Source organism: Otolemur garnettii, unplaced genomic scaffold (assembly GCF_000181295.1).
Source record: "Otolemur garnettii isolate 467f Iridium unplaced genomic scaffold, OtoGar3 scaffold00088, whole genome shotgun sequence".
Lineage (NCBI taxonomy): Eukaryota > Metazoa > Chordata > Mammalia > Primates > Galagidae > Otolemur > Otolemur garnettii.
In genome coordinates, this window is record NW_003852483.1 from 7,669,445 (window position 1) to 7,683,180 (window position 13,736).

At 47.5% G+C, this 13,736-nt stretch overlaps 1 protein-coding gene across 2 annotated transcripts in view; it reads left to right on the forward strand.

Moving 5' to 3' along the window:
• The first annotated feature begins 212 nt into the window (after positions 1 to 212).
• The window catches only part of BICD2 (BICD cargo adaptor 2), a 71,705-nt gene continuing 58,181 nt past the window's right edge, over positions 213 to 13,736 (forward strand). Inside the window, exon 1 of one of the 2 annotated variants that reach the window (XM_012808382.1) lies at positions 213 to 527. In XM_012808382.1, the coding sequence (XP_012663836.1) occupies positions 288 to 527 (240 nt within the window). In that variant the 5' untranslated portion in view covers positions 213 to 287. The remainder of the gene's footprint in view (positions 528 to 13,736) is intronic. The other variant, XM_023516260.1, reaches the window with a different exon arrangement.

A 13,736-nucleotide genomic window follows, 5' to 3' on the forward strand; every position in this document is an offset into this window, starting at 1 on the left:
CTCCCCGGGCGGTGTCGGCGACGGCGCGGGCTCCCCAAGGCCCGTCCCCCGTGGGGCACAGGCCAATTGCGACCTGAGGCCGGGCGGACGCGGGGCACGACGGGCCGTGTAGTCAAGGCGCGGACTGGGACTCCAGCCCCCAGCCTGCTTCGCGCTCCCGGCGGGGAGGAGCAGTGCGGCGGCGCGGGCGGCCGTCGGGGCTGGGCCTCCGCGGCAGCGGCGGTGGCGGCTGAGAAGGGCCCGGCCTGCGGGATCCTCGGTGGGAGCCGGCCTGGGGCTCAGCCACCATGTCGGCGCCGTCGGAGGAGGAGGAGTACGCGCGGCTGGTGATGGAGGCGCAGCCCGAATGGCTGCGCGCCGAGGTGAAGCGGCTCTCCCACGAACTGGCGGAGACCACGCGTGAGAAGATCCAGGCGGCCGAGTACGGGCTGGCGGTGCTCGAGGAGAAGCACCAGCTCAAGCTGCAGTTCGAGGAGCTCGAGGTGGACTATGAGGCTATCCGCGGCGAGATGGAGCAACTCAAGGAGGTGAGCCGCCGCCCCGCCCCACCTCGCGACCCGGGTCCCTCGATACCCGCTCAGAGCGGTGGCCTGTGGGCGGTGTCCCTGGCCCGGGGGTTGGCGGCGACCAAGGTCAACCTGCCCAGTGGGAATGCCAGAGGTGGGGCCGCAGGGACAGCGGGGGCGCGAGCCGAGAGCCGGCAGTCTCGGGCAGAATGTGAGTGTGGGTCCGGCCTCGGCGGGAGGGGTGATGCCCGGCTACTGGCTGTGGCTACCCGCCTGCTCCTTTGCGGGCCTCGGCAGTCCGGGTGGGGCTGGGCTTCGAAAGGACTGATGCTCTGCGGTGGTCGTTTTCCGGTGTAGAGTGAGGTTGGGAGGGCAGATGGCTGAGCCGAGAGTTGAAACCTTGGATGCGGGTAACCCCGCTGGAACAGGCCGAGCAAGGGCTCGGGTAGCCACTGCTCTGTCATTTTGAGGTAAATCACTTCCCCTCTCTGGGCGCAGCTGCTTTTGGGTTGTTTCTGCTTCTTCCGTGAGTACTTCAGAGGTGGGGAAAGGGCGTGGACAGAGGCCTGAGGGAGTTGGAGCTTGGGGTTGCCGCCGGTTGAGGACCCCCAGTGTCTCCTCTCCAGGCCCAGCGCTCTGCCCGCACCACCCTGATTACGCTCCCACTGGCTGGGGTGCATGGCTTTCTTCACCCACTTCCTGTCCAGCCCTCCCTACTCCTAATTGTGGTGGTCTGTGTTCTTTTTGGATGGAGACTTAAGCGGCCTGTGTCATTCCACTGTGGGGAGAAGAGGATAGACCACCAGGTTGGCAGAGAGCCTCTGGGGGCAGTGGACAGATGGATAGTCCTCTTGAGATCACCTAAATATTAGTCCCTAACTCCCCAATTCTATTGTGGAGGTTACACCCAGGTTTGTAACCTGGCCTTTCCATATGCTAGTGATGTAGTACTAAGTAGAAGAGGCCCTCCCTGTGCCTTAGCTTCCCCTTCTGCAAAATGGGGGTGCAGCATCAGCATTGCCTGCCTGCCCAGAAAGTATTGTTGTGGGGGTCATGTATTTGGAAAGGTCTGGTATGTGGTCAAGTGTGTAGCTTGTCAGTTTATCTGACAGGGCACTCCCATCCCCACCTCACTCTGGCCTGGTGAGCACTTCACTCTTGGTTTCTGGGCTCACCACTTAGTCAGCTCCTAGTCAGCTCACACAGGGGGAACATTTGCCTTCCTGGGGAGACCACTAGGATTCAACTTCCATGATCGTAAAGAGGAGAGAAAAGATTCCTCCAAGCAAATGCTTAAGTCAATGCCTGGGAGAGCAGGTGTTCAGTCAGCACCAGTGAATGACTGACTATAGGCAGGCTGTAGCTGGGTCCTCCTCCCACATCAGCCTCAGGACCTCAAGTCTGCTGTTTGTCAGCAGGTATTGGCACCTTCTGCAAGCCAGGCTCCACTGGCACAGAAGGGGTGCGATGTGGCCTCTCCTGCAAGAGCCCTTCCATCTCATAAGGGGAGGGGGTGTGACAGAGAGGCTGAGGCTATAAGAATATGGCGTGAGAGTGCCCTTGCCCTGTTTCTGGCGACCTGTGCTGGGGCATACCTACTCCCTCCAGGCGTTGTCTGTTAGAGCACTCTTCCCTTTGCATTCAGAAAGGCAGCCCCACTAAGTATATTCTCAGCCCCCCTGACAGCCCCACAGACTACTTAAGTGTTCACAGCTTGGGTTTCGTGGTGTCCACTGTGAGAAGAGACTGTCACTGACCTAACTTGTCCCCATTGGAGCATTTCAGTCGTCAGCTCTTTGCTATTGCAACACAGACATTTTGGCACAATGAAGAGTCTTGGCTCAATTTTGTGGTGTGTATCTGCAGGGTGAGTCCCTTAGCAGATTTGGGACGAGGGTATATCTGTTTCTGTAGATGCTCTTTAGACATCTGCTTGCTCATTTATTAACACCTGGTTTTCCCACATACTGGCCACATGACCTTTGACAGATTGGTGTTCTGTTCAAACTTCAGTTTCTCTTTTGTGCGATGGGATGAGAATATTTCTGCTCAAAGTACCTAGTAGAGTCTAGAGCAGTGGTTCTCAACCTGTGGGGTGCAACCCCTTTTTAACAATGAAAATACATTGTAGCATTAGGAAGTTTGAGAACACTGGTTTAGAGGAACATGCATCACAGTTTCAGTAGGTGTTGCCAAAAATGCTGTACCTCTTCACCCCACCACTACCACCACCACCATTACCAACAGTGTGCCCGTTCCTCACTCCCATGCCATCACAGGCTATTGTTAACCATTTACTTGTGGCCAGTTTTGCAGTTGAAAAAAATCAAGATGTTTTTGGCTCGACTCCTGTTGCACAGTGGTTATGGCACTGGCCACATACACCAAGGTTAGTGGGTTTGAACCCAGCCCAGGCCAGCTAAATGACAAATGCAACAAAAAAATAGCTGGGAGTTGTGGCAGGCGCCTGTAGTCCCAGCTACTTGGGAGGCTGAGGCAAGAGAATGGCTTAAACCCAAGAGTTTGAGGTTGCTGTGAGCTGTGACACCACAGCACTCTACCGAGGGTGACAAAATGAAACTCTTGGTTAAAAAAAAAAAAAAAAGAAAAGAAAAAAAATTAAGATTTTAAAAAACCTTTATTTAAGGAGACAATAATTGCAAAGATTTTTTTTCTCCTGTAGAAGGGTAAATAACCTTAATTCTTGTAAAAGTTTTCTTGAACTAAAGTAGGTTGAGTTACTAACACATTATACTGCAAATGGAGTTGCTTGTATTCCTGCCCAGCATTTACAGATAATAAAGTCTTCAGGGGGAGGAAGCTGGCTCGGTGGCTGGTGACAAGTAAATGGGTTTATATAGACCAGAGCTGATGAAGGTCCTGTGGTAGATTAGTGGGAGTCAGTGCTGGCCCTGCTGCCTTTCTCACTAGGGTGGGAGGGCAGGGTCAGAAGGTCTTACCTGTGTCTGCTGACACCATGGTATAGTGTTGGCTGAGTCCAAGAGTGGGGAGGGTGCTCACTGGCCCATTTTGCCTAATCACTCTGCTAGTGATTGTGATCTTGACTCAGTAAGAACCACATCTATCCCAAGTCCCACTGTGCCCTCTCCCTTCTGCTTCCTGGCATGGTGGGAAAGAGAATTAGATGGACTTTGGTCAGCCACATGGTGTTCCTAGTCCTTAATGGCTGTGGGACATCTTACTCTGTGTCCTCAGTACAGTTTCAAGGAAATAGGTATACTGGGTACACAGGCAGGCACTATAGATAGCTGGGCAGACCCTGGTATCCATGCGGTCCAGATGATTTGGGGTTGGTGAGGAAGGAGGTCTGGGAACAGTCTCAGTTCCGTCTGAGCTCAGACACAGAGAATGGATCTAGATGCCCTCATTGCCTTTTTGTGCCACCTTGGTGCCGTGCTGCCAGACTCTGGAGTATCACCATCCTTGTCTATAGGTGGAATTGGATGTTGGGGTGGGCACAGCATCTGGCACACAGCAAGTACTTTATGGTAGTTCTATGGACTGAGCCTTGGCAGCTCTCTCTCTCCTCACTCAGGCCTTTGTCTCCTCCCTGCTTTACCTGTAGCCCTTCCCTGTCCTCATCTTTGTCCCTATTCTCTCTAAAGTAGCTTCTTTTGCCTCCAGAGGGCCACCCTGAGTGTAGTGCTCAGGCCCCTACAGCCTGGCTTGGGACTGCCCTCCCTTTCCCTGTGCTCATGCTTGCCCTTCCTCCTGGAAGTTCTACCTACCCTTCAAGCCTGAATGCACCTCCATAGGGAATTCCCCTGCCTACCACCTTCTAGACTTGCCCCTCTTCCCAGCACGTGGGCAGCTGGAGGAGGTAGAGGTGGTAGGAACATTGGTGGAGGACCCTTCTCAAGGTCCACTGCTCTGAATTATCAAGAGTAAGATTCATCTTGTCCATCTTCCTTGAGTGTTTGCTTCCAGAGCAACAGAAATTCTGGTCTCCAATGATGTATGTAATGGATTTTCCTGCTCCTCTGGTAACTCCTGAGAACATCCTGTGTCCATTTCCTGAGCGGAGAGCTGTTGGAGGCTGAGAGGCTCTGAGCAACCCAAGGGCCTTTTGAGGAGCGAAGGGCAGTGGTGATCTGCTGTTGGCATGAAGAAGCCTGGCTGCAGGTGGAAACTGGGGTCCTGTGAATCCCTGGAGCACAGAAGATGTTCCTGACCCCAGGGTCTGACGGGGAGAGGCAGCTACAGGCATCCAAAGATGATGACCATGTGGTTGCACTCTTGTCACTAACTATTGGGCAACTCCCTCCCCTCCTGGGCTTCCTTTTCCCACCTTCAGAATATGGAACAGGGGAGTCAGAAGGATTCTTAAGGGACCTTTCCATTTAAAAAGTGTCTGGAAGTCCAACATCGATCCCTAGTGCTGTTTCTTCCTGAGGGGTCTGGGGCCTGGGCACCTGTATATCTTCAACAATCTTGGGATATAGCCAGAGAATCCACATGGCCTCAGGCGTGCATATAGTATCCTCCAGGCCAGCACTTGCCAGCACTTGGAGGCATGGCCCTTGCCACCTTCCACTGGATTGGAGGCAGGCACAGCTGTGATGGGGCAGCTTGTCTTTGGAGATACCAAGCATGCTTAGAGGCTTAGCAAGTGGGGCCGAAGGAAGGGCATGCCCAGTACACAGAGTCTCTGGGCCTTGGAGGAGCCAGGCACCACTGGAGCAGGAGTGGAGACTGATTGCATATGGTGTTTGGCCCTGTAGTTTCCGTACTGTGACTCCACAGGGGGAGTCTGAGCCCTGCCTTGGCCCTTGGAAGCTATGTGATCCTGGATAAGCCATTCTGCCTGTTTGGGCAACAATGGGTTAATAATGGTGCCTGTTGGGTTATCCCTGAACACTCTGTGGAGGGCAGAAAGGTGGTCATTGTCCATTCCCTGGATATGAGCATCTGGCTTCTGTAAGAGTCCTGGCCTAGGTCCATATGGGATTCCTGCTGGGCCTCCTCTTTCATTCAGGGACCCCAGTCTCTTCCTTTGATGGAGGAGATCATTTCCTTCTTGTCCGTTTGGGGGAGCCCCCTCAGCCAGAGCTGCCTCTCCACGTACATGGACCAGATGAAGGGTGTTACATTGGGGATTAAAAAAAAGATTTGAGGCTGGGCATGGTGGCTCACATCTGTAATCCCAGCACTCTAGGAGGCCCAGGCGGGTAGATTGAACTCAGGAATTTGAGACCAGCCTGAGCAAGAGCAAGATCCCGTCTCTACTGAAAATGGAAAAACTAGCCAGGCGTTGTGGTGGTTGCTTATAGTCACAGCTACTTGGAAGACTGAAGTAAGAGGATCACTTGAGCCCCAAGACTTTGAGGTTGCTGTGAGCTATGATAATGCCAGGGTGGGCACTCTAGCATGGGGCAACAGAGTTAAGACTCTGTCTCAAAAAAAGAAAAAAAAAATTTGATTTCTTCTTAGTGTACAAGGTGTTTGACCTGGTGGGGCTAGTGGGCAGCGCTGGCTGGGACTGTGTAGGCTCTGATGGGTGAGGCGGTGTCCAGTGTTCAGAGTGTGGCCACTTGAGCAGACACAGGGTAAGAGAGGGTCCAGTTGGCTGTATTGCTGCTTCCAAAGGACCAAACACAGGCTGGGTTTGGTTCTGTTGCAGGAGGTGGATGGAGAGGTGGGGGCTGAGGGACAGGCAGGTGCCTCTTGGCACCATCAGAGTAGTGCATTCTGTCCAGGCTCAGGCAAAAGATGGGATCTTCAGGGAGGACTGGTGGCCTGGCTTTTTTCTCAGAAGTTACTATGTTTTAAAATTGGGCATTCGTTTTAGGCAGGAACATCGGAAAGTAGAGTGCAGTGTTGATAGGACAAAGATGGGAGCACTGGGTGTTTCTGCCTATCCCCTCTTCTTCCTGTGTGAGAATGTGAGACACACAAGACACCATGAAACATGGAAAAGACTTTGTGCATCTGTAACAGTTTTTGAGTTTGTTAAAAAGATAGTTTGTTACTACCTTCTGAGTTACCGGAAAGCAGATTAGTGAATAAAGACACAAAGGTTTCTGTAGATCCAAAGCTTCTGTGGCACTTTTTTGTTACTGTGTTGATGTCACATATATGAAATAATTATCATGGTTTGCTTTTTAGTTTGCTTTTTTGAAACGTAAGTTTTTGCATGGTTTCCCTAAAGGGCTTTACTAATTTTTGAAAGCTACCTTCTTTGTTGAAAATTTTAGACAGAACCAACAGTAGGGAGAGTGACAGAGTGGGCCCACATATGCTTTTACCCTGAGTCTGCAGTTTGGGGCTGTGGCCAGTCTCTTATGTACCTCAGTTTATCTTGTGCAGTTATTTCTCTAAGTGTGTCAGTTGTTTTACTGAGAAAGTAAGAGCTGTTATCTTAACCATGGTTTAATTTTCGCACCAAAAAAAACAAACAATAATTCCTTAATGTTGTCTCTTGTCCAGTCAGTGTTTGGATATCCCTAATTTGGGTCATAAATTTTATTCACAGTTTTTTAGTTCACATGAGGAGTTAAGCAGGGTAGGCTTGATATATTTGGTTTATGGTCTTGTCATTTTAAGAATAGGGCCACAGGTAGCCCATCCTGTGACCACTGGCACTGGGATTAGCCCCTGCTGCCCGCCCTTTATTAGGATGCCAGCAGGCAGAGGTTCCCACTTTATCTGCCCCTGCCAGCTATCCAACTCTTTTCTTTCCTTTTCCTTTTTTTCTTTTTTTTTGAGACATAATCTCAACCTGTCACCCCAGGTAGAATGCTATGCTATGGCATCACAGCTTACAGCAACCTCGAATTCTTGGGCTTAAGCAGTTCTCTTGCCTCAGCTTCCCAAGTAGCTAGGACTATAGGTGCCCGCCATAACACCCGGCTATTTCTATTTATTTTTGTTGTTGTTGCAGCTGTCTTTGTTGTTTTAGCTGGCTCGGGCTGGGTTTGAACCCGCCAGCCTCAGGGTATGTAGCCGGCGCCCTACCCACTGAGCTATGTGCACCGCCCTTTCCTTTTCCTGTTTATTTATTTATTTGTTTGTTTGTTTCTTTATCGAAGACAAAGTCTCACTCTGTTGCCCTCAGTAGAGTGCTGTGATGTCACAGCTCACAGCAACCTCAAAGTCTTGGGCTTAAGCAATTTTCTTGCCTCAGCCTCCCAAGTAGATAGAACTACAGCTGCCCACTGAAACGCCCAGCTGTTTCTTTGTTGTAGTTGTCCTTGTTTATCAGGCTTAGGCCAGGTTTGAACCTGCCAGCCTGGGTGTACGTGGCCAGCACCTTAGCCATTAAGTTACGGGCACTAAGCCCCCCTTTTCCTTTCTTTCTTTTTTTTGAGACAGAGTCTCACTATGTCTCCTTGAGGAGAGTGCCACAGCGTTACAGCTCATAATAACCTCAAACTCTTGGGTTTAAGCTATTCTCTTGCCTCAGCCTCCCAAATAACTGGGACTACAGGCGCCCACCACCACACCCGGCTATTTTAGTTTTGGTTGCAGTTGTCATTGTTGTTTAGCTGGCCCCGGCCGGATTTGAACCTGCCAGCCTGGATGTATGTGGCTGGCGCCTTAGCTGCTTAAGCCACAGGCACCGAGCCCCCTTTTCATTTTTTAAAAAAATATTAGCCAGGGTGCCTCCTTCAGCCAGTACGTGCTTGGCTCTTGCATTGCTGCGTCATTGTCACCTATTCCAGTTTATCCATTTCACCAGCCTTTGCTGTGTAACTGCCTACCTAAAGTGATGTTGTCATCTAGTGAATGCATTCTAACTGAGATGCCAAGCACTCTCTAAACCAGAAGGGAGAAACTATTACTGTCCCCATCTTACAGTTAGGAGCTCCAAGGTCAAAGTGAGGACTGCCCATACTCTTACCACCTAAGCAGCTGACTCAGTAGTCCTTGGCTTGACTTCTTTGACTTCCCCTCTCTGGGCATCAGTTTCCTCGTTAGGCCAGTGCATCCCCGATATCCTTGCAGGTGGACCAGCTTCTTCCTCTGGTGAGCATCATTGCAGCCTCTGGACACAGCTGTTGGGGAATATGTGTTGCTTTCTGCCTAATCTCCTGTGGCCCCTTCGCTCTGTCCTTCCTCGTCACATTCCTGTGCCTCTTGGTACTTGGTCCCGGGCTGGTTAATGACCAACTTATCCATGAGCCTGGGTGTCCTACAAAAATGATCTTCTAAGATAATGGCATCTCATTATGGATTAATTTGCATGTCCTTGTTTCCTGACCAGGACCAGGCCAGTTTTACTTCTTCTGTAGTTCTACTATAATACTTTTTTTTAATGCAAATTTGTTCCAGAGTGATTGATATCAGAGGGAAAAACCTGAGCATAATGAGTATCTTGCATTTGCCTATGTACAGTTTCATCCTCAAAAAACACTAGTGAACACAGCCCTGCACCTAGCTGACCTGAGCCATGTGAGGAATACAAAGGACACACGTACCTACACCTGATGGTACAGCTTCCAATCCCATTTCAGAAAACCCACCTTCCACCACCTCGTGACTCAGTGCCACTGACTCCATACCCGTGAGCACACCTCAGCACTTGGTTAAGATAAAGTATCGTGTGTACTGTAGCATTTATAAAGTGTTTTTAAACCATTTAGCATGTGTAAAACTGTGCTGCCTTTTTGTCTTTAATTTTTTGAGACAGAATCTATCTTGCCAAGGCTGGAGTGCAGTGGCACCATCACAGCTTACTGCAGCCTCTAACTTCTGGGCTCAAGCAGTCCACCCACCTTAGCCTCTCAAATAGCTGGGACTATAGGCATGCACCACCATATCTAACTAACTTGTCATTAATTTTTGACAATAAACTACTTTAGAACAGTTGTAGGTTTGTAGAAAATTTCAAAGCTAGTACAGAGAGTTCCTATAAATCCCACACATAGTTGCCTATATTATTAATATTATACATTAGTGTGGTATGTTTGTTACAAATGATGAGCCAATATCAAGGTATTGTTATCAATACTTAAATTGCCTTGGATTTTATCCAGTGTCCTTTATATGTCCCAGGGTCTCATCCAGGATATCATGTTACATTTAGTTGGCATCTGTCCTTAGGCTCCTCTCACCTGTGACAGTTTCTCAGACTTTTCCTTGCTTTTTTTTTTTTTTGAGACAGAGTCTTACTCTGTTGATCTTGGTAGAGTGCCATGGCATCATAGATCACAGCAACCTTGAACTCTTGGGCTTAAGTGATCTTTTGCCTCAGCCTCCTGAGTAGCTGGGACTATATGCACCTGCCACAGCACCGGGCTATTTTTTTAGAGATGGGGTCTTGCTCTGGCTCAGGCTGGTCTCAGCTCCTGAGCCCAGGTGATCCACCCTCCTCTGCCTCCCAAGTGCTATGATTACCAGTGTGAGCCATAGCACCAGGCCGACTTTCCTTGTCTTTGATGATCTTGACTGTTTAAGAAGATTGGTCAGGTGTATTGTAGAATGCCCTCAATTGAATTTGTCCAATGTTTTTCTCATGATTAGGTTGGTATTATAGGCTTTAAGGAGGAAGATCATAGAAATAAGATGCTTTTCTCATTGCATATGACCTTGATTACCTGATTGAGGTGGTGTCAGGTTTATCAAGCTCAAGTTACTCTTTTTCTTCCTGTCCAAACTGTACTCTTGGGAAGCAAGTCACTGTGTGCAGCCTGCACTCGAGTGGGGAGTTTGTTCCTTGAGGTCAGGGTATCTGCATAAATTATTTAGCATTTTTCTGCATGGGAGACCTATCCCTCTCCTCTTCCTTTGTTTATTATATTAGTATAGACTCATGGAAATTTATACGTAGTGTTATAATCCCAAACTACCTTATTTTGTTGCTCAAATTGTTCCAGCTTTGTCTCTCTTTTTTTTTTTTTTCCCCAGCTTTGTCTCTTGAGAGGTCTTTCAGATGGCTTTTATACTCCTTTGGTGTATCTTATCATTGTGACTTTTCATTTTTCTTTCTTTCTTTTTTTTTTTTTGTAAGCACTTTTTTACTTTGTAAGAATGTTCCATGCTCTGTAAGATGTTCCATGCTCCTTTTGTATATTTTCTCCCGCAACCTTAGAATCAGCCATTCCTCCCAAGAAGACCTGTTTTTTTAATTGATAAAGGTATTAGAAACTAAAATCTGGTTGCTAGGTGTGCTAGTTGAGGTATCTTCAGTTCTAGGCTTTTTCAGCTACAGAGCAAGGAGATAATATGTCTTACTAGCTCATGTATATATACATTTATAAATAAATGTATATGTATATACACTATTTAACATACGTATATTCTTCCAAACATGATGTTCACAGTGATGTGTCCAACTTTAACCCATTACCACATGGATTATTCTTAACACCTCTCTTGTTCATCTGTAACCTCCCATACCAGCGGTGAAACACTGGGTTCCCTCGTCTTTTTTTTTACTCCATTTCACATGTACAGCAGTAGCAGAATTAACCTGTGGATAATAACTTTATCAGCTAGAGTACACTGCTTTTGTGTAGTTCCTTTTGCTTCTAACCTTAAAGACTTATTTCCAAACGTTTTTGTTGTTGTTGTTGTTGTTTTGCTTTGAGACAGAGTCTCACCATGTCGCCCTTGGTGTGGTGTCACAGCTCACAGCAACCTCCAACTCTTGGGCTTAAGCAGTTCTCTTGCCCTAGCCTCCCAAGTAGCTGGGACTATAGGTGCCCACCATAACGCCCAGCTATTTTTTGGTTGTAGTTGTGATTGTTGTTTGGCAGGCCCAAGCTAGATTCAAACCTGTCAGCTCCAGTGTATGTGGCTGGTGCCCTAGACGCTGAGCTACAGGTGCCAAGCTGATTTCCAAAGTTATTTAAGTTAGCACCTTATCCCCCACCCCACCCCCACCATCCCCTTCAGTGAGGCTGTTTCACAAATTTGTAGTAAGATTCATAGATTGATCTGTCACATTCTATATTTCATCCTGGATCCCCTGATTTTCTAAATGATTTTTTAAAAATTCATATACAGGCTTGGCACCTGTGGCTAAAGTGGCTAAGGCGCCACATACACCTAAGGTGGCGGGTTTGAATCCAGCCTGGGCCCGCCAAACAACAATGATGACTGCAACCAAAAAAAATAGCCAGGCACTGTGGCAGGTGCCTACAGTCCCAACTACTTGGGAGGCGGAGGCAGGAGACTCACTTGAGCCCAGGAGTTGGAGGCTGCCGTGAGCTGTGATGCCACAGCACTCTACCCAGGGGGACAGCTTGAAGTTCTGTCTCCAAAAAAAGAAAAAAAACTTCAAAAAAAAATTCGTATACATTGGCCAGGCGCGGTGGCTCATAGCTGTAATCCTAGCATTGTGGGAGGCTGAGGATACTGAGTTCCAGACCAGCCTGAGCCAGAGCAAGACCTCATCTCTAAAAATAGCCAGGCGTTGTGGCAGTGCCTGCAGTCTCAGCTACTCAGGAGGCTGAGGTAACAGAATCACTTGAGCTGAAGAGTTTTTTTTTTTTTTTTTTTGAGACAGAGCCTCAAGCTGTCCTGGGTAGAATGCCATGGCATCACAGCTCACAGCAACCTCAAACTCCTGGGCTTAAGCAATTCTCTTGCCTCAGCCTCACAAGTAGCTGGGACTACAGGCACACACTACAGTGCTCAGCTATTTTTTGGTTGTAGTTATCATTGTTGTTTGGTAGGCCCAGGCTGGATTCAAACCTGCCAGCTCTGGTGTATGTGGCTGGCGCCTTAGCTATTTGAGCTACAGGCTCCAAGCTGAGCCCAAGAGTTTGAGGTTGCTGTGAGCTGTGATGCCATTGCACTTTACTGAGGGCAACAAAGTGAAACTCTGTCTCAAAAGAAATTTATATACATCAAGTTTACTCTCTGTTCTATGAAATTGTCTGAGTTTTGGTAAATACAGTGTCATTTATCAACCATTACAAGTATCATACAGAATTGTTTCACTGCCTTAAAAAAAAATTCCTCTTGTTTACCTGTTCAAACCCCAGTCTCCATGTATCTCTGACAATCACTGATCCTTTACCATCTCTGTAGTTTTGCCTTTTCCAGAATGCCACTTAACTGAAATCATATAGTATGTAGTCTCTTCAGACTGGCGTCTTTCACTTAGCATTATGCATTTACAATTCATCAATGTCTTTTTATCACTTACTAGCTCTTTTTGGTTTTTTTGAGACAGTGTCTGACTGTGTCACCCTTGGTAGAGTGCCATGGCATCACAGCTCACAGCAACCTCAACGAGTCTCTTGCTTCAGCCTTCCAAGTAGCTGGTACTACAGGCACCCACCACCACACCTGGCTCTTTTTCTTGCCGTTGTCATTGTTGCTTAGCTGGCTCAGGGCTGGGTTCGAATCTACCACCCTCAGTGTATGTGACTGGCGCCAAGCCTTACCTCTTTTTAAAGCACAATAATGTATGGATGTACCACAGTTTGTTTGTTTATTCACCTATTCAAAGACATCTTGATTGCTTCTAGCTCTTGGCAATTATGAATAAAGCAGTGACCAAGACTATCTCTGCTAGTCCAGAGCTAATGACCTGGGGGGCCCTGGCAAGTTTCTCTGTAGATAAGTTTCCAAATCATTTAAGTAAATAACCTAACAGTGTAATTGCCCAATTGTATGGTAATACTGTTTGTCTTTGTAAGAAACTGCCAAATTCTTCCTAAATGGCTGGTCATTATATATTTCCACCAGGAACAACAAGAGTTTCTATTACTCCATATGCCATGCCAGCATTTGGTGGTGTCAGTGTTCTGGATTCTGGCCATTTAAAGAGATGTATAGAGTAATCCTGTTTTGTTTAATTTGCATTGCCCAAATGATACATGATATTGGCTATCTTTTCATATTTGCCATTTGTATATTTTCTTTAATGAGGTATATATTCTGACCTTTTGCTCATTTTAAAATTGGGTTGTTTTCTCATTGTTGAGTTTTAAGAATTCTTTGTATGTTTTGGGTACAAATCTTGTTTTACAAGTAATTTCTAATAGTCTGTGGCTTGTTTTTTCATTCTAACATTGTCTTTGACAGAGCAGAAGTTTTTCATTGATACCAGTTTTGCTTTCATGGGTCATGCTTTTTAGTGATATAACCTTCATCCCCAAAGCCAAGGTCACATAGATGTTTTTCTCCGTTTTTTTTCCTGCTTCTCTAGTTTTGAATTTTCTGTTTGGGTTTAAAGTCTATATGTAAATTCATTATTTTGTATATGGATATCCAATTGGTCCAGCTCCATTTCTTGAAAAGACTATCTGGCTCGGC